This window comes from Vulpes lagopus, chromosome 10, assembly GCF_018345385.1.
Source record: "Vulpes lagopus strain Blue_001 chromosome 10, ASM1834538v1, whole genome shotgun sequence".
Classification (NCBI taxonomy): Eukaryota; Metazoa; Chordata; class Mammalia; order Carnivora; family Canidae; genus Vulpes; species Vulpes lagopus.
Window position 1 is genome coordinate 92,808,930 of NC_054833.1, and position 26,856 is coordinate 92,835,785.

General features: G+C 52.7%; 2 protein-coding genes across 2 annotated transcripts; both read right to left on the minus strand.

The window, feature by feature from the left end:
* Window positions 1–1,125: 1,125 nt before the first annotated feature.
* Window positions 1,126–5,005, minus strand: FOXL1 (forkhead box L1). The gene has a single exon (XM_041770010.1). The coding sequence runs from the start codon at window positions 4,510–4,512 to the stop codon at window positions 3,436–3,438; it is 1,077 nt and encodes a 358-aa protein (XP_041625944.1). The 5' UTR covers window positions 4,513–5,005; the 3' UTR covers window positions 1,126–3,435.
* Window positions 5,006–13,086: 8,081 nt separating this feature from the next.
* Window positions 13,087–15,736, minus strand: FOXC2 (forkhead box C2). The gene has a single exon (XM_041771743.1). It carries the CDS (start codon window positions 15,641–15,643, stop codon window positions 14,117–14,119), a length of 1,527 nt encoding a protein of 508 aa, XP_041627677.1. The 5' UTR covers window positions 15,644–15,736; the 3' UTR covers window positions 13,087–14,116.
* Window positions 15,737–26,856: the final 11,120 nt, after the last annotated feature.

Sequence of the window (26,856 nt, forward strand, 5' to 3'; positions counted from 1 at the left end):
GGTCTTGACGTTGGTGTGTCTTCCAGGATCCTTTAATGAAATCTTTATTAGTTTCATCAGACTAGTGCAAAACCCAAATTTTCCCTGGCTTGAACTATATAGAAAAAGAAAAAAGAAAATCTTTCTGAGAGTATCAATACTTGGATTAATTTGAAAGGATTCAGTATTTGATATGATCCCATCTGTTCCACTTATGTGCAAAAAAGGATGAACTCTGAGCATTCATGTGCACAGAGCATACACATATATACACACATACACATGTACAAATACACGTGTGCATACCCATGCATGCGTATCCACAGTTATGTATTTATCATTGTACACTGTACACCTCCTATATCCCCATTATGATCGTGTATCCACCCGTGTGTGTACACGCATGTGTGTGTTTGTGTATACTGAGCTTGAACCAAAGACCTTTTTCAGAGAAACAGAACCCATTCCCTTTGTTTAGAAGAGAGCACAGAGGTGTACCTTCAGATTGCTGAAGAGCAGAATGACAAGGTTGCTTCTGGCTTACCCTGAATATAAAGGAGAGTTTGCCTTAAATAAGAGTAGAAACCATTTTTTATTGATCTACAAAAAAACACTCATTGATCTACAATTTGGAGCCCACGAATAAATCTGGAGCACTGAAACAGCTGTGTGAATTGTGAAAGGCAACTGGTCCTCTTTTTCTTCAGTGGGAAGGAATATTCATGGGATTATATAGATTCCATAGATTCCATCATCCTACTGTCCAATCCCCCACAGCCTTTCCAAACCAGATGGATGCGGGGATTAGGTAACAGAATTCCTCTTAATGTATGTATAAACACTCTTACAAAGCAGATACATACTCCTGCCTTTTTTTTTCCGAGCCATAAAAATAATGTTTATATTATACTTCTTGGAATCGTAACTCTAAAATGCCATCTTTTTTAAAATGGCAGGATTTGGGCAGCCCCTGTGGCTCAGCGATTTAGCGCTGCCTTTGGCCCAAGGGGTGTGATCCTGACCTGGGATCGAGTCCCGCGTCGGGCTCCCTGCATGGAGCCTGCTTCTCCCTCTACCTGTGTCTCTGCCTCCATCTCTCTCCCTGTGTCTCTTGTGAATAAATAAATAAAATCTTTTTTAAAAAAATAAATAAATGAAAATAAAATAAAATGGCAGGATTAGATTATTGGCTTCTCCAGAAAGCAGCTATCATAAATTAACAAAATGCGTGATATAGCAAATCAAACATGAAAAAGAAAAATTAAAAACATAACCTACACAGTGGAGTTTCCATGATGTTCCAAAAGCACCCACTGGCCCCAGGCTTCTCTGCTCCTACTCAACAGTCTGTGTGTGAACTCACCCTCAGAAGGCAGAGCCCCTGAGATGCTGACAGGGCTCCCAAATATAATCCCTGACTCCTCTCTCCTATTACACTGTTTGCTTATTCCCCCCAGTAATCCACTGAACCAGTCACTGAGAGGTTAATGAAAAAACAACTTTATTTGCAGAGGCTGAGACTTTGGGATAACAAAATACCCATGACAGCCCTTCCACCACAGTGTAGGTTAATCGCAGTGAGCCTGGATCTCAACAATGGGAATCTCATCAAAGTTCTTAAAATCAAGGACACTGTGCAGCTCACCAAAATGTTCCCACCAACCTGGGTAGGATGGGAAACTTATGAGTCAGTAGCACATGGCTCTAAGAATAAATCCTCAGAAAGGCAACTCTGTGCCTACTAACTATTAAATTATTACGCTTATCAGAAACATCCTTTTGAGTATACTAACCAATAGGCTGTCTCTTGCCGTGAAGTTTGTGTTCATTTTTATGAGTCCTAGAAATTATTTTTAAAGTTATTTTGAAGATCCATTTCAGCCTACCTCCAGAACTCATGACTTACTTATTGTACCTTTCCCACATCGGATAAAATTAAAGTAACCCAGAGGTTCAGGAAATTCAGTTTCCCACCTAAGGCAACCCAAAGAGAGATACTGTAAGAGGTTAGATGCACTTCCCAAAAGTTCCAAGCTGAACTGGGCTGTTAAAAATCTCCATTTTCTTAACCAGATCTTTGTTGCAGAAACCTCCCTGCCCCCCACCCAGCTTCCTGTTCCCCACCCTTCAGATTTCTAGTCACCTCCACAAGGTGTTTATTTAGCTTTTGGCTCTAGGCTTGATGGGTGGGAGCTTGGAGGGAGGAGCTGGGTGGCCGGCTGAGATGCCATCAGCTGGGAATGTCTGAAAGAATCCTCCTCTTGAGCCTCCTGTTCTTTGGGGTCCAAAGAGGCACCCTCTAGTAGATACCAGGAGATTCCCTTCCTCTGCCCCATATGACCCCTCTCTCTCAGTATCTGCTTTTTATGTTTGTTTCACCCAAGTTTTTTGAATAAAGGCGGTCCTTTAGTACACAGGTCCAGAAAATGTAGGAAAAAATCAAACCTAGATCTTGAAAAAGCATGCAAATGGAAAATCTTATGTGTCTAAGACACCTTCCATCCCCCTCACACATTTCCGTTCTCCTCTGCTATCTTTTGATCCCTTAAAAACAAAAGCAACAAGACAGGACGCCTGCTAATGCTGGCAACATGTCTTGGAGATCATGGGTACTGACTAGCGAGCTATCATAACGCAACAAAATGCTATTACATAGAGTGCACTTTCTTAATAAAGGTTGTTAATATAGACATTTTCACAGGGCAATTGTTGTAGGAAAAGAGTCGAGCATCTAGCCAAAGAATATAGCATATTTCTTTTACTGTCTAGGAAGAAAAAAGAGAGAGAGAGAGAAATTCTCTATTTAAAATAAAAGTGTGGTCTCTTAGCTTCCACCTGGACATGGGTTGTAAATCCTCACCAGGCCCTAGGTCTCCCAAAGAATATGAAAAACAGAGGTTGCTCCCGGTTTTTCCACAGCTAGAGTTCACGGATAAATCCAGCTGTGGACACCCATCATCACTCCATGGACTCAAAGCCAGGGCCTGAGCCACAGCGACAACGGAGCTGACCACAGTCCCACCGTGGCTCTTTTTGAAACCACCCTGCAGCTTCATTTGGTCCTGCTCTCCAGCTGTCTGGGCCCTTGCTGCTCTGGACATGTACGACCTGCAGTGGGTAGCGGAAGATCACAACCTTAGACTGACCTAAGGCCAAGGAGTTCTCCTGCTCTCGCGGTAGGAGGTCCGAGATGCCCAAGTCCTAGCCAGGCAGGGTCTTTTAAATCTCTGAAGTTGCTCCAAGTTCAGGGAAAGTCCACCTCACCTCGGGAGAAGGCAGGCGACTGCGCCCACCTGCGTGCACAAAAGTTGGTAACACTTCCCAGGATCCACAGGTTGCAGAAGAAAAGATACTTGTTTTCAAAAAACGTGGCTCCTTCCCCCAGCAATGGGACCCCTGGTCGCTCACAAGCACAGCCCAGGGTAGAGGAAGGACCTGTGCCAGCCACAGTTCGCTTTACTGGAAGTGCAACACCGTGTCTGGAAGCTGCAAGGGGAAATAGGACAGGAAAGGGATCCCGAGCTGGTAAAAGCCGCCCTGGACGTGCGGGTCGAGCATCAGGGAAGCATTGAAAGGCGGCCGGAGGCTTGAGGAGGTGGCCAGAAGCGAGGCACCCAGACAGCTGCCGGGGCCCGGCTTGGCGCCCCCCAGGAACTCGCCCCCTCCCGCAGGCTTCTGACCCTGCCGGCCGGCCAGGATGCTGTCTATGCTGAAGCTCTTGGACTTGTCGGAGCTCTTCGGGGAGCTGTGGGAAGCGGGGCGTGGGGGGGACCCCGGGCCATCCCCGCCATCCACCGTGCACGGGGGCTGGCCTATGGCCAAGGCCGCTGCGCCCTGGACAGCATCGCCGGCGTCCTCCTCCGGGGCCGGGGACGCGGGCCCAGACCAGCGGAGGGGCGCGGGCGGAGAGGAGCCGTCCCGGAGCGGCGAGGGGCGCGCAGGCGCTCCCTCCTGGCCGGGGGTCTCGGGCCCGCGGCGCCCTGCCCGGCTCCCCTGCCCGCTCCCGGGCCCGCTCCCTGCCCGGGGCTGCGCCTCTGAGCCGCGCTGCTGCGTCTCGCCGCGGGCCCGCTTGGCCTCCGGGGGCCCCGGGCCGGGCTTGGGCTTCCTCTTCCGCCGCCGGTAGTTGCCGTTCTCAAACATATCCAGGCAGCGCGGGTCCAGCGTCCAGTAGCTGCCCTTGCCGGGCCGCCCCTTCTCGCGGGGCACCTTGACGAAGCACTCGTTGAGCGAGAGGTTGTGGCGGATGCTGTTCTGCCAGCCTTGCCGGTTGTCGTGGTAGAAGGGGAAGCGGTCCATGATGAACTGGTAGATGCCGTTCAGGGTGACCCTCTGCTCGGGCGCGTCCTGGATCGCCATGGCTATGAGCGCGATGTAGCTGTAGGGCGGCTTCTGGGGGGGCTCCGCCCGGCCCGAGGCGGTCAGAGCGGCCGCGGGGGCGAAGGCCAGAGGCAGCCCGGGCCTCTCGGGGCCGTACAGATAGAGCATGGGTGAGGCCGCCAGCGCAGGCAGCCGGGGCCCGAAGAGGTGGCTCATGGCGAGGCAGCCGGCCCCGCGCTCCCCGCGACGACGCAGGCGACCCAGCGGCTTAGGGACTGCGCCCCGCTCGGCGAGGGCCCTCCTGGGGAGCCCGCCGTGCGTCTGCCTCCCGCTCTGCCGCTCTCCCTGGCCGCTCCGTGCTCTGTCCCTTCATGGCTTTAAAAATGTTAAATAATTGTTGTAAGTTTGCTATTATATGTTGACTTAGCGCTGGAAAATAAATTGTCTATGATAAACAGTCGTTGTGTGCTCAGCCCACCCACATTAATTAAAATTTCATTGCTGAAAAACTCCAAGCTTTTCCCTCCACGTGTCTTTTTGATACCAGCCAATCGGTTTCGGGGCTATTCCTTCATTTGTTTATAGAATTAGTCTGTTGATAAGTCCGCCCACCCAAGTTGAATCAAGCTGTGTTTATTTGGAAAAATTTCCGGGCACCCAATATATAAACGCACTGATCTGATGTTTGAAATATCACGTCCACCCCTTGACGCTGTAAGCACACACAGTCAGTGAGGCAGGATGTGGACCGCGGTGGCTCTGGCTCCAAGCGGGGTCTGCCGGGCCAGGAAGGAGAGGTGGGGATGGGCGGGGGGCACAGGGGTGAGTTTTACGGCTGGCTTGGGGGAGCTCAGTTATCCAGAGCCTTCCACAAAAGATCTTTTCTTCTCTCTGCACTCATAGATGTGGAGATGGCACGTCTCATAAATGCCTCCTGAGGTCTTTGAAAGCTTTTAGATATTTGGGTGAAGGGAGTGGCGTGTCTAAGAGGTCTGGGAGTCTCCGGAGCAGAGGGCGCATTGCTCCTTGGAGAAACCATTGAGATGCCCTGCAGGAGATGGAGGCACTGGGGGGGGGGGGGTGGAGGGGGCTGGTATCCAGGAGGGGGGTAAGCCTCTATCTCCAGGGCTCCCTGGGGGACCCAGAAGAGGCCCTCCAGGAGCCCAGCTTCTCCCAAAGCCAAGGCACAGGGTGTTGGGGAGCTAGAGAGGGCATGGGTATGTGGTCCACAGCTTAGTTGAGGGTAGTATCAAAACAAACCCTGTTTGGAGAGGTCAGTGGGGAGAAGCTAAGGTCCTTCTGATGGGACTGAGGAACACCATAAAAGGGGAATTTGGCAGCTGTCGCAGGAGAGCTGGTATTTGTGAATGCGGGTCTCTTGCTTTATATTCTGCGCTTTCCTGTTTATAACAAGGAGGGGGGTTATAACAACTTTACAAGTGCACGCAGCTGGCCCGTGATTACATTAAGCATTTGGGAAGCCTGCTTGCTCTCCACCTACCCCCCCCCACTCACCCTGGGGTGTAAGCACCCCCACCCTGTCTCATTTTACACTCAGCCACGTCATGCTTTGAATCAAAAACCCTGAATGATGCGGGTTCAGGAGCGGTCTCCTGCTCCACTGCTGCTGTGGGGTGGGGGTGGGGGCATCAGCGGGACTAGTTCCTGTTTATGATCTCTGCTGAATATTTTTAAAAGAAAAAAAAAACCACTTGGGATAATTGAATTAGCGTTTCATTGAATAAACCCTGTGGGGATGCCCCCAGAAAAGAGTGAGGGGTGAGGGCGGCAGGTGGGTATAGGGGTGGCCCACCACCTTGCTCTGCTGGGAACAGTCACCCTCACCCTGGGGGAGGGGCACGTCTGCTGCTCGGGTCACAAAGAGGCCACCTCTGGTTAGGAAAGGCCAGGTCACCCCTGAACAAGGGAAAGACAGGAGAATCCCACCCCAAAACGGGGAACTCATAAAGTAACTATCTTTTGGGGGGTGGTCTGGATAGACAGTAGGGCAGTGGGTAAGTTTGGCACACGCAAAAGGAAGGCAAAATCAGGGTCGGAAAAACCGGTTTGGGTGCAGGGCGGCTTGAGGGAGCGCCAGGCCGGGCGCTGGGACAACCCCGGGCCTCCCTCCGGGGCGCTGCGTTTCTAACTTAGGCCAACGGTCCAGCCCGGCCTGACTCCAGCCTAGGTGTTGAGGATGGCCCTCTAGCCAGGAGAGAGCTGGGGGCTGCCCTCTCTCTGGATCCCTGGCTCGCCCCAGGGCACCCCTTTCAACCCTGGGGTGAAGGAAACACCTGAGCGCCCCAGCATATGCAAGCCGCGGTTCCATAGTCCCCGGGGTCACCCAACCTCTCCAGACCGGCGCGGCCGCCGGCAAATTCAAGCTTGGATCTGGCCAGATGTCCGGCCTCGGCTCCCGCTCCAACAGACCCAGAGGAAGGGACACCGGCACCCTTGCGCACCGCCCCGCCGCACCCCGAGCCCTGCCTGGAGCTTGCCCGGCACCCGGAGTCCAGCACGCACATCCCTGCCTCTCCCGAGAGGCGCGCCTCCGCAGCGCTACTTCTAAACTCCCAGGCAAATCCGAGCTTGAATTCGTACAATAATAAACACCGCCCAACTTGGGCAAGGGCGGGACGCAGGCGGGGACCGCGCGGCTGGTGGGCGGGGCGCTGATAGTAAAGAAAGAAAGGGAAAAAAAGAAAAAGAAAAAAAGCACCCAAGTTCTAGCCGCGGTCTGGAGAGGCGCGTCCAGTCCCGCGCGTTTGCAGATTTGCAGCATCTCCGGGAGGTTCCGTCAGAACTGCGTGGGGCCCCAAACCCGGCTCCCGCGCGGGGCCGAATCCTGGGCTCCAGGGCAAGGAGTTTGTAACTTGAGCCTAGGAGGGGCCCGCCGTAGGAAGGAGCCCGCTCTGGGGCATATTTCCGGGGAGTCCGTGGCACAAGCCCCTGGCGTCCGAGTGCGGATGCGCCCTCGTGCGGAAGCTCGGTGCGTTGAGGCCGGATCCGAGGCCGGGGGCGGGGGGGGGGGGGGGGGTTGCGGGGGGCGGGGGGCGTGCAGAAGAGCCTGGGAGACAGCCAGGCCGACTGGCTATCCCAGAGAGCCAGACAGGGACACTAAAAGTTCTCCCTAGGCTCGTGGTCTTCAGATCGCCCCAAACATGCATTCATCTCTGAAGTCAGTGCCAGGGCATCTCCCAGCCTGCAGCAAAGCCCTGAGATTTTCAGCCTGCCTGGAAGCTCCCAGAAGGACAGTGGGGGTTCCTATCTGGGGTCAGCATGGGATGAGGGCAAAGAGTATTGTTTCCAGCCCCCCCACACCCCCCTTCCAGGGAGAAAGCCTGCTCCTTGGGCAGTCTGCACTGAGGCCAGGCACCAGGCAGGACCAAAGAGGCCTCAGGGGAAAAGGATGAGGGGAGGGCAGAAGCAGGAAGTCTTCCCTCCTGGGGGCATCTACCCTTCCTCTGCTCCTGGAGTCAACTGAAAAGCAGATGATCAAATTAAGGATGGTCTGCGACACGTCCCAAATATTGGCATCACTTTTCTCCAAGCAAAGACAGTTGACAAAATATATATACTCAAACGAATGCACAATCTACTACGCTTGTAATAGGTGTGAGGAGAAGGTGGGAAGATACAGGACTTATTCAGCCAGGTCACCTTACTGACATCCTAAACACAGAGATGGTGATGACAAGGACGATAGTAATAGCTCAAATGTCTTGAATGCTACTCTGGGCTGGCATCCTCCTAAGGTCTCCCTTGGATTAAGTCACTCCTCCTCCCAGGAGTCTTGGCCATTTCCATTCTGCAGACCAGGACACTAACACCAGGAGGTTAACACAAGGAAGTGTTGCTAAGACAGGAGAATAATCCCACCGTAACAGGGCTACTGTGTGTGGATGCCAAGAGCCCCATGGAAACTCTCTTGAGAACCCTCACAGCATCTACAAAACACAGAAGTAATGGATTTGCCCATTTTACAGATGAGATTTGGAATGGGCAGTGAACACCTCCAGACAGTGGAGGCCATAAGTAGCAGAACAGATTGTTGGAATGCACACATTTTTCTGCAAAGGTGGATTCTCTGAGGTCTGACATCCTCAGGTGTCTGCAGAGGCTCAGAGAGGTGTGTCTCGGGCAGGGTCTTCTGCTGCTTTCCTTGTGGGGAAGTGAGCCACAAATGCAATACTCGGCCAGTCTGCTAAAGCCCAGGAGCAGGGCAGGAACTTCCAAATTACTGATTTCTTTGGAGCTCATAATTTAAAGGGTCTAAATCAGAGGTGGTCAGAGCATACCAGTATGCAGCCTGACATGCACAGCTGGCCGAGACCAAAGAACCACGGTTCTTCTTGGGTTGGGGTAAATCCCAACGGCTAACAGTGAGTCCTTCTTGGGCCTGGCCATTACCAAAGGACCCTCCTGATGCATATTGGGTTCCCACAATCCTCAATGACAACCATATTTGATGATCCTATCAATTCTCGGTTGAGAAATGGGCCCAGAGAGCTGTAGGGAGCACAGCTGAGGTCATGCAAACCCTCCGTTGGCCTGTGTGGAGGTCCTGAGTCGGTGCATGTGGCCAGGAGTCAGCTTAGAAAGCTCTGTTGAAGAGGCTGCCTGTAAAAACAACACACAGGCAGAGAGAGAGAGCCCCCACGGGGCTGTTGGGAAAGGTAAGACCAGGGCCAATGGCCACTAAGCCAGGGGTCAGAGAGGCCTCTCTGGCCTCTGTGACCTCCACCCTGGGTGGGCATACAGACTGAGCACAAAGCTGTACCCCAGGCTGGGGCAGCACTCCCCATGCTCCCCAACTCCATTTCCTTAAAGGGACCTAGGCGGCCAGGGAGCCAGTCCATCTGCCAGCCCACCCCCCTCCCTCTATGCCAGTTTTTCACACACAAACACACACACACACACACACACACAGCCCCAAGATAAAGCCCCCACCAGCTTCACCTAAGCACCAAAGATCCACATTCAAGAACTACACTCTACACGGGCTGTGTCCTTCTGTGTTTTCTGTGAGGCAGGAAGGTTGCAAAAGCCGGGAACAGGCTGGCACAAATCAAGGCAGGGATGTCCACTCAGGCCCAGTGGCAGACTGCAGACTCCCTGAAACATCCCACCCCCTTCTTTACATGCCTATGTCCAAAAGCAAACATTTCAAATGCCTTGCTTTGGCTAGCTGAGGCCATGCAAAAAGGAGGAGGCAGGGAATGCTTCTCAGAGTTTGGGAAAGCATTTCGAGTATGTGGTGCCAAAAGGCCCTCTCTGGTGGCACTGGCCTTGTGTGTCCGCTCACCGCTCACCCAGAGTCTAGCCCCTGGCCGCCCTGGGCTGGCTGCCCCTCAGGCCTCTATCCATGTTCCCCACAGCCTGAGGGTCATGAGTGTCCCGTCCAGGACGATGCAGGTACCCATTCCCTGAGGCACCAGGCACAGGTTCTGAGACCCAGACCCCAGCACGTTCCTGAGAGACTTGGTTCTGCCTGTTAATTAATGTCTCTTTTCAGTTTGCTGTTTCCGCCCATTTCAGATTAATGGTTATTAATGAATTCCCATCACACTGACCTTGGCCAACACCCTGTGCGGAGGTTTGATTTGGGGTGGGGGCAAGGAGTGACAAGGCAAGTGCTCAGGCACCAGAGCTAGTTTTCATGGGAGATTTGGGAACTCTGCTCTCTCTGCTCTGAATGCAGCTCACAAGCCTCTCCCAGGCCCAAAGGCCACCCCAGGCAGTCTTGGGGTAAAGGAGAGGAGATGGACCCCCCACCAAAGATTTATGAGCCAAGCACCTAACTTCCCAGGACCCCACGTTTGCTCCTCCCTCCCGCTTCTGATCTCCATTTCTTTCTGCAGGGCAAGGGAGTGGGGATAAGTGAGGGCCCATCATGGGATCATGGCCATGCCAGAAAGGAAAGTGCTAGACCGCCCCAAATGCCCTTACAAGCAACCAGTCATTTTACAGATGAAAAGACTGAAACCAGGAAGGGAAATAGTTTGTTCACACAGCATCACCTGGTCTTCGAATTCCTAGCCCAGTGCTCCAGCATTTAGAAGGCACATGTCACCACTGATTTTGGTGTGGGTGAGGATTTAAAGGCTACTTTAAACCAGAAGATGAAGACTACCTGGCTGGAGAACCAAGTCTGGCCTGGGAAGAGAAGCCTGGGCTGGGCCACACAGGTCAGTCCCTCTCCCAGAAAGCAGTGAGCTTGCATGTCTCCGAGTCTTGGAAGAAGCAGAGGCTACTCAAGCTGCAGCCTCTGTGGAGCAGGGAATGTGCGGGATTCTAGAGGCCACGGAGTCCTTCCAAGCAGTCCATGTCTGTCAAAACGGGGCCCTGGTTAGAAACAGTCCGCGCAGCCAAGGCCAGTAGGACATCCGGAGTTAACTCTATGGGAAATGGTCTCTGCCGCGGTGTTGGGGTTGCTCGTATTTTATTTGCAGTTCCTTGAGACCTGCCTAGCTCCACGGTTACTGGATCAGGAAGGAACGTGGTTATCGGGACGCGCCTTCGTGCAAATTGCGCCCGGAGGACCACAGAGCTGCTTGGCCAGGAGTCCTGGCAGCCATCGACCAACATTCCGGCCCTTCCATCCACGACCTCCTTTCCCCTTTCTCTGATAGGCCTGGGCCTCCCGAGGACTGAGGATCCAGTGGCCGAAGCAAGGGGAGGCCAGCGGATACCTGGAGCAGGGACAGCCTGTGTCACCCGCAAGCGTGCTATCTTTGCGCGCCAGGCAGCGGACCCGCAGGGGTCGCCGTGAGGTGCTACTGGGCCCCTGGATTGCCTCCACCCCGTGGGGCTCAGCTCCTCGCTGCTGGATCTCCGCATCCCGCAGGGGGACCAACAGACGCCCCCAGGCCGCTCAGTCCCTAGGCCCGAAGTCTGCCTAGGGCTGCTGACAGCAGGGCGGCTGCGGCTGAGCTGAGCGAGCTAGGAGCTCAGCGCCCAGCACACAGGGCTGGCCTTCTGGGGCGCTTACCCACACCTACCCTGGTCCCGGGGCCTCATACTCGGAAGCTTTGCAGGGACCGAAGGCGTTCCAGCGCACTCCAGCCTTCCACACCTCTCCCCTCTGCCGCCTTCAGAGGCCTGGATAAAGCCCCAAACACCAACCTTCCAGCTGCCCACGTTCCTAAGGAAATGGAAGGACCCCTGGCCCACTGTGGCCTCTATGGGGTGTGGGGACCTTTCTTGAGCTACTCACTTGGGTGAGCGGCCGAGGCACAGTGACTTCTTTCAGAAGCCTCCCCAGGGATAGTAGATCCCAGTGTGGCTTCAGCGGCAGCCCAGGTCTCACCCAACTCTTCCCCGTTTCTCTCTCCTTTACTTCCCGTGTGTCTCTCAGACCTCGCCTGAATTCCAGATCTTGAGATGAAGGCAAGCTTTCAGGGTGGACTCTTAAGAAAAATCTGGAGAAGGAGAAAGCCAGCTAGACCACTCTCCTCTAAACCAGAGGCAAACATCATCTTAAAGAACAGGAACGAAATGGAATTAGAGTACCAGAGCTGGGCAAGGAGGCTGGTCTCTTCTGTGGCAGTGAGAGGGGACTCAGTCTCCCTCTCTTCCCTAGCTGGCCGGTCCAGCTCACTCAACCAAAGCAAGGGGGCCTGGGGGATGCTCGAGGTCAAGCAGCAAGCACTGAGGCTGCCAGATTCTGAGCTCTGTGGAAAGGAATAAAATGCAGCATTTAAGTCTTACCCGCCAGCCACCTCTGCGGCTATGGATCGAAAGAATCTGTGTTGCACATATGGGGAGATTTATTATGCTCACACGTCCCCCAGTTCTATTTCAGCGTGACTTAGAGACAAACTGCCACGGCTAAAACAACAACACAAACCCAGGTTATGTTCAGCGCCACTGCATCAAGGAAAATCACTTTTTGGAAAACTCATCATCACGTGAAATGTTAAATTCACAAGGAGCTTCGCTCTTAGCAAAGTACAGCTCACCTATTTGGGTGGGAAACTCCTTCCCAATTTGGAGCTCTGGCCTCAAAATTCATACACAGAGACTAGCGGGGGAGTTGTGCTTTTGGCCCAGGGAAACAGATAATAAAACCATTCCCCTGCCCCAGCCATACCTCACAATGGTTTCACTGCTATTAAAAATGTTTAAAAGACATCAAACTCGAAAAGGCAGGTAATCTTCCTGTTACTTAAAGTCCTGAGAGTTGATAAATTCAGGACTCTAAAAGCATTGGAAATTATTTTTGATGGCCAACGAGCCTTTACAATTTTTCACTGCAATAGGGTAAGGATTAAGAAATCAAATCAAGAAGGAAAGAGGTCTGGAATCCACCTCTGATCTAACCACCACCGAGAATGGCCGTAAAATGCTCCAGAATCAATCCCCTTTGGACCTTCTCCTGCCCACTTCAGATTCTTTTCTGGAAAACCATTACAGTGGGGGAAGGAAGTCCGCATTTTAGGAAATGGAGGGAAAGCAGGACTCCCCCGGTTTGTAGTAGTTAGCTAATGGAAAACGCTTATCTCTCCCCTCCTTTGCCTCCTCAGTTGGGGACGGCTGGACGTTGAGATGTAATGGTACTGTTTGTTTTGACAATCGGCATGTTTTGTCGCATTTAGCAAAAAGCATTTACAGCAAATGACACGACTGCGCCCACTCCTTCGGGCGGCCGCATCCAACCAGGGCTGTTTCTCCACTGCCTAGGCCAGGGTGAGATCTAAATTAGTCGGAAAGTCTTTTCCATCACTCACAATACAATAGGGGAGTGCCCCCATTTCTCCGCGATCATTTGTATATGTCTAAGAGTTTACCCACCTGTGTAACAAAAATAATCAAAACAGGTGGATTTGCAAACACACCTTGTTTTTTTTTTAAAAAATGCGAGAACACAAACACACTGTCCGGACTTTGGGCAGAAAAACAACATGGGTTTATTTTAAGGTAAGTACAACAATTAAGACCACATAAGACAAACACAGGTGAAGTTAAATTTTTAAAGATTTTTTTTTTCTTTTAGGAATGCTCAGGGAGGAACCTACTATACAAAACCATCACACTTTGTAAATAAAAAGTATCAGATACTTGACTTCTTTATCCGCCAACAACAAAAAATAAATTATTTCCTTGTTTTGTAAAAGACCTACCACCGGGGGGGAAAGAATCATATCTCATAAGTGTACAGGGGTTTAAAAAAAAAAAAAGAAACACCCCACATGGGTTTCTTAAATTTTCATTTTGGCAGTTCGAAATGGTTGGGCAAGATGAAAAAAATTATCCAGTGAACTCAACTTTAAATATTATATTAATGGCTCTGAACAACAACAACAAAATAGCCTGATTACAAATCCACACATTTGTACAGCACGGTTAGAGAAATTTAAAATTACACACAGCACAAAGGTAATCTATAGAGGCCCCCATAGACCTATGGGGGTCTCTACAGAGAGTCATTACTGGGTCGCTATGGGATTTGGTCCGTAACTTAATTTTGGAAACCCCAGCTGGAGCAGTGAGCACAACCATCCTGGGAGGGGAGAGGGGAGGGGGTGGGTGGGTGGGTGGGTTTAGAATCAATATTCATTTCGCTGGGCTGCGTCCCTCTACCGGGGCTTCTTAGGATCTCGGAAACGGGGGTGGGGGGGAGGCATCGAATTAGAGTTACCTGCAGCTTCACAGAGAAGGGCTGAGGCTGGCGAGCGCGCTCTCTGCTCCTGGGTCTGAGAAAAAGCTGGTGGGCAATGTTTGGGTTCTTTTTGCGTCTCTGCAGCCCGAACGGTCTGAGAGGTCCGGGTCCGGGTGCGGGTGCGGGTGCGGGAGGCGAAGCCGGAGCGGGCCGGGCAGGTCAGTATTTCGTGCAGTCATAGGAATAGGGGGCGGCGTGGCGGTAGAGAGACGGCGTGGATCTGTAGGGCAGCTGACAGCTCGCGTTGGTGCTCACCTGCGGCTCCCCGAGGGTCGAGTTCTCCATCCCCAGCCGGTGAGAGTTGAACATCTCCCGGACGTTGGGGAAAGTCTGCTGCTGGGCCGCGAACGTGTGGCCCGGGAGGTGGTTCAGGTCCCCGCTGTGGTTGAGATACCAGGACGCGGCCTGGGCGGCGGCGGCGGCCCCGGGCTGGGGCGCCGGCGGGGGCTGGGGCGCCGGCGGGGGCGGGGGCGGCGGCGGCGGCGGCGGCGGCGCCTGCGGGTGGTGGTGGCCGTGGTGCTGGTGGTGGTGGCCCGCGGCAGCGAGCGCGCCCTCCTGGCCGGCGGCGAGGTTGAGGGCGCTCAGGGGCGACGCGGGGCCGCTCGGGTGGTCCGAGAGGGCCTCGTCCAGCGCGGGCGGGACGCACATGTGCGCGGGCCGCTCGGCGCCGGTGTACAGGCTCATGGCGCGCATGCTGCACTGGTAGCCCCCCGCGGCCCCGGCCTCCAGGCCCTGCGCGCACGGCTGGCCGTAGGCGGCGGGCGGCGCGGCGGCGTAGGACAGCGCGAGCGGCGGCACCACCAGGCCCGCGCGCCCGGCCGCGGGGCTCAGCTCGCCGCCCGGCGGCGAGGTTCGCAGCGTCATGATGTTCTCCACGCTGAAGCCGGGCAGCCCGTTGGGCGCGCCGTGGTGCTCGGGCAGCGAGCCGTCGGGGGAGCCGGCGGGCGTGGAGGCGCCGCTGCGCGGGCTGCCCTGCAGCGCGCTCTGGGGGCTCAGCGTCTCCACCTTGGTGATGACCGGCAGCGCGGGCGACGCCGCCTCGCTCTTGATCACCACCTTCTTCTCGACCTCCTTGGGGGCGTCCGCTAGAGGGGGCCCGGCCGGGGCGCCCTTGGCCGCGGCCGGGGGCGGCTCCTTGGGGTGGGCCCGCTCCTCCTTCTCCTTGGGCACGTCCTTTTTCTTGAAGCGCCGGCGGCGCCGCAGGAAGCTGCCGTTCTCGAACATGTTGTAGGAGTCCGGGTCCAGCGTCCAGTAGCTGCCCTTGCCAGGTTTCTTGTCGTCGCGGGGCACCTTGACGAAGCACTCGTTGAGCGAGAGGTTGTGGCGGATGCTGTTCTGCCAGCCCTGCTTGTTCTCCCGGTAGAAGGGGAAGCGGTCCATGATGAACTGGTAGATGCCGTTCAGGGTGATCTTCTTCTCGGGCGCGTTCTGGATCGCCATGGTTATGAGCGCGATGTAGCTGTAGGGCGGCTTTACGAGGTCCTTGGGCGCCGCGGGCTGGTGGTGGTGGTAGGGCGCGTAGGAGCGGCCCATGCCCGCGCCGTACTGCTCCGGGTGGCCGGAGTAGACGCCCATGGGGCTGGCCATGCCGCCGTAGCTGCCGGCCGCCCGGTAGTAGTTCTGCTCGCTCAAGTAGGGCACCACTCCCAGGGCATTGGGGTCGGACACCGAGTAGCGAGCCTGCATGCTGCGTCCGAGACGGCTCGCCGCCGCCCGCGCGCACGCACCGCGAAGCAGGCCCTGCGAGAGCCGGGGAGCGCGAGAGGGCGAGGGAGCGGGAGGACGGGAGCCGGCGGGAGACGCCTCGGGGGCGCTCGGGGGCGCCCGGGGGCGCGCGGGGGCGCGGCGGGGGAGCGGCCCGAGCGCGCGGGAGGCACGCGCGCGGTCAGCGGACCGGGCGGATCGGCATCCTGGAGGGCGCGCCCCGGCGAGCGCAGCGCCGGCCCCCGCTCGCTCGCTCGCGCTGGGCACCGGCGGGTGGCAGCCGGGGCCGGCGGCCGGGGACGCGCGGGGCGCGGAGGGCGCAGGGGGCCGGCCGCTCCGGCCGCGGCAGCACGGGGACGGCGGCTTTCCCGGCGCCCCAGCGAAGCGGCAGCCCCGAGGGCCAGCGAACCGGGGTCCAGAGTGGCGGCCCTGCCGAGCCCGGAAAAAGAGGCAAAGTCCCTTTTAGGGATTGGGAAAAGTTTCAAAAGTCTTCTTGCTGAAAGCAAGTTTTTACTTTCCTCCAGCCACGCCCCCTCCGGGAACTTGGGGCCAATAACCCGGCGGCTGCGCGGAGCTGTCGCCAATCAGGGCGAGGAGCGCCGGAACCCGTCGGCTCTAAGACCCAGGGGCTCAGAACCAGGCTTTTCTGCAAACCAGCCTTCACTTGAAAAGATTTTTATAAAAAAAAAAGAGTGATATCTTATGAAAATTTATTCTATTATCACATTTTGGTTTATGGGCCCACATGCCCAGAGCAAAAAAAAAAAAAAAAAACAAACCCACAAACAAAACCCATGCTCCTCGGCAGATTAAGTTAGTTCGAAATATAAAATCGAATTGATTAATGTAGTCAAATATCTCCCCAAAGACCCTGTAAGTAGCAAAGACCCTGGGACTGTTTTTCTTATTAATGAGTGATGAGGCGAATAATTCGATCTCCTAATTATCGCGGCCCAGGTGTAATGGATTCAAAGCAAGCGTGCTGGATTGGAATGGAAGGGGCCTCCCCTGGATGTTGTCATCATTTAAGTAAAAAAAAAAAAAAAAAAAAAAAATTATTAATTTTCAACAGAGAGTTTCCAGGTTCAGGGAGGTCAGGAATAACCTAAAAGCTTTCAGAGGCAAATTGCAGAACCTGAATGAATATTCCTCACCTCCACGGGGGGAGCCAGGCCACGGCTTCTAGAGGGGAAAGGCAGAGTGGGAGAAGGAGCAGTATCTTGAGAATTTAATCCTCAAGTGCGCCGTGGATTCGGCAAACCCTAGGCGCCACCGCGAGCAGTCCTGCAGGGTTTGGGGAGAGTGGAGTGGCTCCACTAATTTCTCTCCCCCCCCCCCCCACCCCCCGCCTCATTCCCCTCCCGCGCAGATGCTTGCAGCTCACCTTCTCCAGATTTTCAGAGCCTCTCCCTTTTCCCAGAGATAAATTCCCTTTGACAAGCTGACTCCCGCGCTCGCCAAAGACGGGAACAATGCGGCCAGCCACCCGGCCCAAGCAGAGCCGGGGTTCCTCTGCGGGACAGGGGAAACCCAAGCCCGGCTTTGCGCGGGGGCTGCGCTCCAGGACGCGCGCCCGCAGCGCCGCACCGGGCGGGCTCCCCGCGGGGAAGCTGCCCCCCAGCCCGGTCCGCTGGGTCGCCGGCCCCGGGGCGCAGGGCCCGCCTCCCGCTCCGGCGAAGCCCCTTGGGGACTCTCCAAGCTGACTTTCTGTACGCGGTCCTTTTTGTTGGTTGAAGTTTGATAAGGTGATTTGGGCACAGGGCTCCGTGGGAGGACCGCGTAAACGATCGCAAACGGTTAAGACACCTCCAGACGTTATAGAGTGGGGATCCTGACCTGGGGCGACTCGAGGTCTTCCCCTTTAAGCTGCCCTCTCTCCTCCCAGTACCCCGGAAAGTCCGTTTTTTTTGTTTTTTGTTTTTGTTTTTTGTGGACGGAGTATTTATCCCTCCCACCCCTCGAACGACCGGCTCACCCTTCCCCGCTTCCCCTTGAAGGGGGAAGGACACTCGTCCGAAGGGCTGAAGCCGGATCAGAATTCTTCGGGAAGTTGTCCCTCGATGGGGCTGGGGGAGACCAAAGATAAAACTTCTGTATTTATGCACCACCACCCCCATCCCCCCCACCCCCGCCTCCGCCCCTCTTCCATCACTTGATCCCCAGAAAAAGGCTGTGAGACAATCCACCCTCACCCAGCTTTGGGAGGTGAAGGGAAGGCGTTGGACACATCTCATTCATTTCCAATAGAGGAACAAAAGAAAAAAAATCTGCATGTACATTATCTATGAATGGTATTATCCCCTGATAAATTCAAAATCAGAGGGCAAATACAAACCAGGTCCCTAGGAGCCTGAATAATCTACTTCTGAAACGCTGTATTTTTTATGGGTGCTCTGAGTCTTTCTCTAAGATGACTTTTTTTTTTTGCAACGAAATAAAGCTTCCCAGTCCTCAGCTCGCAGGTGAGTGTTTGAACGTTCCTCCACCCCACTACGACTTTATTATTTTTAAAAAATATGTTCAGATCCATCTTCCAAATTTTAAAAAATTGCCTTCCTCCTGGACTGCGTGACAGGCACCTCAAGTTCTTATGACTTTACTGGAAATGCAAACTATTGATCAAGAAACACTCCTCGGTCTTGTGGGCTTCCTGGTGAAATATTATTCACTCTGCTTTTATGAGGTGCTTTAAAAAAAAAAAAAAAAGCTTTATCACAGCATAGGACAAAAACCAAAAAAAAAAAAAAAAAAAATGAGGACCATGGAAAATAAATTCCAAAATGGCAGTGTCTGAGTTCGTATTTACAGGGGTGTCCAGGTTAAAAATTACTGTCATTTGAAAAGCACTCGGTGGAGGGGTCAAAATTATTAACGCCCCCTCCCCCAAAAAAGCGGAGTTGGGAGGAAAGAAATTTTTATAATCTAGGTAGAAAAGGTGAGAGGGATATTTTCCTTTGCCCCTGGAATTGGGTTTCTTCTCTGTTCAGTGGGACTCCGGGAGAGTTGTTTGCACAGGTTATTATAACAACATCTTCCACGCACCTGGACTTTGCAAAAAACCGTATTTCCGATCTTTTTTTTTTTAACCTGCCAGGGCATTTGGGATTGGGGGGCTTTTAATTCATTGATGATTTCTTCCCCCCGCCGCCCCGATCCTGCGGTCACGGAGCCGAGAGGGGAATCAGGCCCCAGAAGGTCCTGTGCGCTGCTACAATCCCGAGCGAGGCTGGAGGCAGGAGAAATTCAAGGCACCCCCTCCCCCAGGTCCTCCCCCCACCGCGCAGCCTCCTGGCCCCAGGCGCCGCGGGCTCCCGCACCTGGACGCGGCTCCCGCGGGCCTGGGGTGTTGGCGCCATCTGAAGGCCAACCAGGGAACTGCTTCACAAAGAAAAAAAGAAAAGAAAAAAGGAACCGGGCGGTTCTCGTCGCAAGGAAGGTGCTGACACCGCATGGATGCACTTTAGCATTGCACGGCAGGAAAATCTCTTAAGTCAGAGAGAAGCTAAATAAACTGTGTGCGGCGCGTCGATTAAAAAAAAGCAAAACATTTTCCACAGCTATGCAATGTGTCAAGAACATGATCTGTTGGAAAACAGAAATGTCTTTGAAACTTCTCAGGAGCAAGAAATCCTCTCTAGGGAGATTCGCTGAGGTTCTGAGCAAATAAAATCTGTGCCTCTTAGGTGGCTAGAAGTCTAGGCATCCCCCCAAACCCCCCAACCCCCACCCCCACCCTGGGTTGTTGAACACATTGCTTGTCCCTCTGTGTCTCCAGATGCTAGCCGTCCTCTGCCCAAGGTGTGGTGTGGGTTTCCGGGGGGATTCATCAGGAAAATGTTTGCACTGGATGTGTGGTATATAGCATGGGCTTGAACGAGAGGGAGAGGTTTAAACACGTCCGCAAGCTCCTTCTGCTTTGGAGACACAACACAGAATTCGAAGAGGCCACAAGTGAGAGGAGACTGTGTCTCCTCTCCGTGTTTTCAAGACATTTGTCCTGGGTTCCTTTCAACGTCCCCCTCTGGACCCACGAGATGCCTTGGGCTTTAGGGAAAGGGACCAGATTTAAGTGCAGTCCCAGGCTTCCAAAATCTACTTGGGGATCTGATGAACTCTTGGGATGAACAGAATCAATGCAGCTGTGTCAAAATCCATTGCAACCCAGCTCCTAGCAATGATCTTTTTCCAGGACAACAAGCATGTCCCTGATGAAAGCTATCTGAACCTCCTTTACTGTGCAGGAATAATCCTCCTTCCCCAGGATTTAAAGTCGACTCGGCGTTGTTCACAGATGGCAGTGCCACGAACAACATAATTACAGGGGAGAGGACTGTCCTTGCTTGAAAGATGAAAGGGACATGATAACGAAAGGCAATACTTGATCCTGAGTGGAGGAAATTTAAAAGGACAGTTTTGAGAGTACCTGGGGAAATTTGAATCTGGAGTGCATATTAGATAATAATCTTGTATCAAAGTTAAAATTCCTGCGTGCAATCACTCTATGTGGTCAAGCAAGAACACGTTTCTGTTTCTGGAAGGCACATGCCACAATGTTTAGGGGTGGTATCATCATCCCTGCAACTTCTAAAAGATTCCCCTGCAGGTGGGGTGGGGGAGATGGAGAAGGGGCGGCACACCTAAAATGTCAAATGATAGCACTTGCTGAGCCTGTGCTGTGTGGTCATTCACTGTGCATTGTTCTCGCAACTTTCCTGTGAGTTTGAAAAAAAATTTTTAAAGATTTTATTTATTTATTTACTTATTTATTTGAGAGAGAGAAAGAGCAAGCATGAGTGGGGGCAGGCAGAGGGAGAGGGGGAAGCCGACTCCCGGATGAGCAGGGAGTCCTACTCGGGGCTCAATCCCAGGACCCCGGGATCACGACCTGAGCTGAAGGCAGACGCTTCACCAACTGAGCCACCCAGGTGCCCCTTGAAATTTTTCAAAGTTAAAAAAATAAAACGGGAGAAAAACCTCTCTGTTTCTCTGAAAATCTAAAAAGGGATGTGACCCAAAGCAAAGATCCTTCTATGGAAGGAGTTGCAAGACCTAATGTGGGGCCAACTTGGTCCTGGTGTCCCTTCTCCCGGTGTTCTGGATGTCTCTGAAAAATAACCAACAACCATGTGCTTTATCATATTCACTTGCCGTTGTTAATGTAAAAAAAAAAAAAAAAAAAAAAAAAAGCTGATTCTCCATCAGTGGTCCCGCCTTCCAGTGCCATGAATCATTGTCACTAAACATTTATTGGCCAGAGCTGGTCACATGGCCCCACCCTCCACCCGGCCCCCCCCAACAGGTAGCTGGGCAGGCCAACATTCCTTAACAACAGCTTTACCTGTGCCACTCACATCCTGCCTTTCTGGGAGGATAGTGACCGCCCTATTTATCTCCACAGTGTCAGTGCCTTAAGTGATACCTTGCCACATAATAGGTGCACAGGAATGTTTGTTGAATGAATGTGTGACTTTTCCAAGATTTTTCTCCCTCATGTATAAAGCATTAGTATAAAGGAAAGTGTAAAGTGTGTGTGCTATGTGCCAAGCGCTGTGCTAGATGATCTGCCCATGACAGCTCCTTTAATCCTCTTTTGGGGTAGTTACTATTAATATCACCACTTTACAGGTGAGGTTTAAGCCCCATCCAGAGGCCTTAAATAACTGACCTATGTCTTGCAGCTGCCACGTGATCTAACTGGGTCTCTTAGCCCATCACTTTGGAATTAGGGTCAGGACCTTGGAAATTAGAGGAGACATAAAAAGTTAAAATAGCAACTTCTGTATATGTGTAAAAATAGTCTAAATGGAAACATATAGATATATAATTTCATGACTATATATACACAGTGAATAGTGTATGCACACAGGCATGACTTCTGAACACACATGACTCAATGTCTCTGAAATTTTAGCTTTCTATATCATCAACTGGAAACCCTGTAATTAACCTTGTGGGGTAAATAGACTCATTATCGGAGACTGTGAAAAGCGGACTATTCCCTGAGAGGTGCAGACAGGGCTCTGATTGTGTAGACAAGGGCAGGGAGAAAAAAAGAGGGGAGGAGGTTTGGAATGGGTGTTCTGAGCCCCAAGGAATAAGCCAGACTTGGAATCACAGTCCAGGAGCAGCTGTGAGCAGTGCTTCAAAGTGACGGCAGGGTCTCACGGTGGCAATAACCTAAGGAGGCCCCAGGAGGACCTCTAAAGGACAGAATGGAGTCAGGAGCACAGAGCAGCTCCCCCAAAGGAGTCAGACCATGGCAGGTACTGGATGCTCTTCACCTTTTAGGAATTCCATAAAAGCAAAAATGCTCCCCTGCTGGACCCCAGCCTTTGCACCCGAGTATCCACACCGGAGGTTTTGAATGCCAGACCGGCCTGAACCATCCACAGGGCATTTGCATATGTTGTTCCTTTTGCCTGGGTCTCTCATCCTCAATTCCTTGCTGCCTTGCCACCTCCTCTGAGACCTCACCTCCCATCTGCTTCCTCCTGTCCTTCACCGCACCCCCATCCTGATTCATTTTCACCCTCTGTTAGATGATCCTGTTAGCCTGGGGTCGGCCTTGCCCCTCCCCCCACCCCCTGCCATGCCAAGATATAAGTAGCAGGAAAGCAGGCAGGACCCTGTCTGCCTTGTGGAGCCTCTGCATGCCACACCCCACTGCTCTGCTCCGCACAGACTCCATGCTCTAAACTCAATGAATGGATGTCACCTGGGGCTTCAGAAACACCCCTCCCTCCTGCGGTAACCACAAGCCTCATCCCCCATTTAGTGGTTGAAACCCAGGATTCAATTCAAACATTTACTGGTACTTATTTTAGGCAGAGGCTGCCCAGGGAATGGGGAAGCATTGTTGAATGCTTCAAGGCTGTCTTGGAAGGGCTCACCGGCTGAAACTTTTATTTTGGCAAAACACATATAGACCTTTTTCATTATTAGCATATTAAACAATTCTACATCTATTAAGTATTATATGCAGCTCCAAATAACTATGCATCATTAAAGCTCACAATTCAAGGGAGTGTAACAGGAGAAGGTTTTTACTTGGCTCTGTGACAGACGGGAGAGGTGCCAATGGATTGCTTGCAGCTCAAAATATGAAAGAAACTATACTGATTTTTTGGAAGAATGAGCGTCATAGACCACGTGGCTAAAATTCCCAATAGCACAGAAGACTTTAAAAACCAAAAGAGCATCTTCTCACCACCCTCCTCCCTGCTTGCAGAAACCATTAACCCCTCCCACTGCTTCTTCAGCCGCTACCCACATATATCGAAAAAAAACAGTCTTTGCTGCTACTTCTCAGTGAGGATGACCATGATCCTCTGCCTCCCTGTTCTGTTTGAAGATAGTAGTAAGTTTACTTAGAAGAAATGGGCTGGTTCCCGTGTGCAAGGGGACGTTTTAAAACATGACCCAAGTGGCGCCCGGTTGTTCCTGTTGCGTAACTGCAGCACAGTGTGTATATTTTAAATTAGCATTTGGGTTCATCCGAGGATGCCAGAGCTCTGTGCAGGCACTACTCCACCCTCCCTCCGCCTGTCCAGCTCCCAAAGGATGTTTGTTTAGACCCCGTGCAGGTCCTCTTTATGCATTGAAGTAATGGCTCTTCAAGTCCATCCCCGGTTTGTTAGAGGAGTTCTTTGGCACTCCACCTTTCCCTCCCCCTAGCCACCAGGCTGATTTGGGGTGCAGGGGAGGATTTCTGGGATGGGGAAAAAACCACCAAAAGCAGGAAAGAGAAGGGCAAAGTCAAACTGACAGAGACAAATTTTGGCTGAGAGGAGGCTGAGTGTGCAAGGTGGTGGTCCCACAAGGCCTGGACAGCCAGCTGAGAAGTGTGTGTGCTCTGCTGGGGGGGGGGTGGGTGCCAAGGGGAGCCATTAGATCACAGCTGGAAGATATGCAGGGGGAGTGCTGGTGGGTGGAGGGCAGTTCAGAGGGCTAGCAGAGGAGGAGGAGGAGGAAGGGGGAGGAGGAGGGAGGGTGGAGGGAGAAGAAGGGGGAGGGAGGAGGAGAAAAGAGGGAGGAGGGAAAACAGGGCAGACAGGGGAGGAGCAGGAGGGAGGAGGAGGGGAAGGAGAAGGGAGGAGGAGGAGGAAGGGAGGAGGAAGGAGGGAGGAGGAGAGGGAGAGAGGAGGAGGAGAGGAGGGAGGAAGGGGAGAGGAGAAGGATGGGGAGGACGAAGGTGGATGACACAGAGAATGGATATAATTAGGAGACAGTTGCAGTCTAAAGCATGGTGACACACCCTTGGCCTGGGCAGGTGGCAGCAGGAATAGTGAGCCATCACTGTGACACCTCAGGCATCTTCATCTTGCCATAGTAGAACCTCCCATGAAATGCCAGGTGCTGACAGATGGCCTCACCCGATCCCAGGATGGGAGAAGGCACATAACTCAGGAGCAGAGCCAGATGACAGAGGAATGCCTGAAGGGGGGAAGGAACCTTCTAGCTCCTCAGGAGCCAGTCTTTGTTCTTACTAGAATTATTTGTGTGGTTTTCTTCTTTTTAGCACTTTAGGAGTTGTGTGCATATGTGCATATGATGCAGGGAGAAGGCAGGGGGCAGAAAGCAGAATGTGGCATTTAATATTTTAAGTCTGTACCTGTAAAGTTTAGGGGCTGGACATGTTGGCGTCTCAGAAGCACATGCGGGGAGAGGTCTGGCTGTCAGCACCGCGGCACCTCGGGTGAATCATTGGACCTGATCTCTCAACACCTTCTCTTGTCTGCCTAACAGGATGGTTATGGGACGATGACAGCATGCTTGCTGCAGGCTGGGTATGCTCTGTCCTCTCACCGACGCTAATGGAGGAATCACTTCCCCACATTTTAAAGAAAAGGGAACAGAAGCCCAGAGACGTGGAGTTAATGACCCAAAGTCACAGATCTTGGAGATCCATGGCCAAGCTCTTCATGCTCTTGCCTTTTTACTTGTGTGTTCCTCCTAGCCGGGTTCGAAGGGGTTGTGAGAACTCACAAGGAAATGCTGTGACAAGCCATAAAACCCTCAAGTGAACCTAAGCGCCGTGTCCTTGCAGCTTGTTCATCAATGCCAGACCCTGGGGGCCACCAAGATGCCCTTCAGGAGGTGATGGATAAGTACACTGTGGTCCATCCAGACAATGGAATGTTGTTCAGCACTAGAAAGAAAAGAACTACCAAGCCCTGAAAAGATATGGAGAACCTCAAATGCATACGACTAAGCGAAATAAGGCGATCTGAGAGGCTCTATCCTGTGTGACTCCAACTCTACAACATCCTGGAAAAGGCACAAGTATGGAGGCAGTAAAGCATCAGTGGTTGCCAGGGACTCGGGGTGGCGGGGGGGGGGGTGGTGAATAGGTACAGCGGAGGACGTTCAGGGCAGTGAGACAGACCACTCTGGGATACTCTAATGTTGATACACATCATTATACATTTGTCCAAACCCGTAGCATGTCCACCACCGAGAGCGACCCCTCCTGTAAACTGGACTTTGAGGGTCCACTTTGGTGTCCTCAGTCAGGTTGGGCTGCTACAACAAAACACAGTAGCTCACAGTTCTGGAGGCTGTCAAGGCCAAGATCAAGGGTGATGGCAGATTCCGTGTCTGTTAGGAGCCTGCTTCTTGGTTCACTGGTGCCCTTGGTCTCCTTTCTGTGTCCTCCGATGGCCGAAGGGGCAGGGTGAGGGAGCTCTCTGGAGCCCCCTACATAAGGGCACAAATCGCACTAAGGATGCTCTGCTCTTATGACCTGTCCCCTCCCAAAGATTCCACCTACTGAAGCCACCACGTTTGGGCGTTAGGCTTCAACATATGCATGGAGCAGGGATACAAACATTCAGTCCATGGTGATAATGATGTGTTGGAGGTGATGGTGACAAAGGTACTGCTGTGGTGTGGGATGTTGAGCCTGGGAGAGGCTGTGGTGTATGGGAGCTCTCCGTAGCTTTGACTCAATTGTACTGTGAATCTAAAATGGTTCTATTAAGGCTATTTTTAAAAAATCTCAGGTGACCCACGTACAAATTTACATATAGGATTGAGTCTGAAGCCTTTAGGTCAAAGTTCTAGAACATCTTTTTACAGGAAAGCCAACTAATTTCTTCTAAGGGGTCTCTCTTTTCTTCTTTTTCTTTTTTTAAAGATTTCATTTATTTATCTGAACGATAAGATAAAAAAGATAAGAAAAAAGATAAAGAGTGAGAGAGCGAGAGAGAGCATGAGTGGGCGGGAGGCAGAGGGAGAGGGAAAAGCAGTTGCAGACTCCCCGCTGAGCAGGGAGTCCAATGTGGGGCTTGACCCCAGGACCTTGGGATGATGACCTGAGCCAAAGGCAGACACCCAACAGACTGAGCCATGCAGGCTGCCCAGGGGGTCTCTCTTTCATAACTACTTATTCTTTTAAGTGCCTGGGCTTTGGGAGCACTTCTAATCTGGCCACAGGAATGAAGGAACCAGAGGGAATGTCCTGGGGAATGCCACCTGCTTTCTAAAATTGCCACTGAGGGAGTTTGTCCCCAGTGGCTTGTTACTCTCTGGGGGATGCACTAGGCTGTCCGTCTCAGGGACTTGGACTGTTGGTAGCACCCTGGATGCTACTCTGAGCACAGCTGGCTTATAGTGACTCCCACACACATTTCCACTGCTGGGGACAGGTCCATCTGCATAAATACTCTGCACTGATCTATTGATTGTGTTTTCCTGAGAGTGGGAAAAGACACCAACCTCCCTGAGAGATTTTATTTTATAATCTTCTGTTGTCCAAAGCAAAGCTTTGTACTCCTTTTTGCAAGCCTATAAGACATGGCGTAGAACGAAAGGAATGTTAATGTCTCTACGTATTCATGCCATGAATACCACCTAGGGATGGAGAGCTGAGACCGGGAGCTGCAATACTTATAATTAAGCACAGGCGCTGCCCTTTCTCAGCTGGGCACCTCTGGGCAAGGCTTGGTAACATCTTGAGCCTCTGCTTCCTCGCATTCCCGTCGAATGCCGGTCACGTTTGCGGCCCACAGTTGTTGTGGGGACCATATCCAGGTATGATTTCCGAGGCCCTTAGCCTGGCATGCCTGGCACGTTTGTAGCAGTGTTTCTTACTGTCATTGATTATGTTCTATCTGATCAAGGCAAAGGACAGAGGATCCGTTCTGTGGGAGCTGGAATACTCGGTTGGAACACCCAGAACCGCATCTCCCATATCG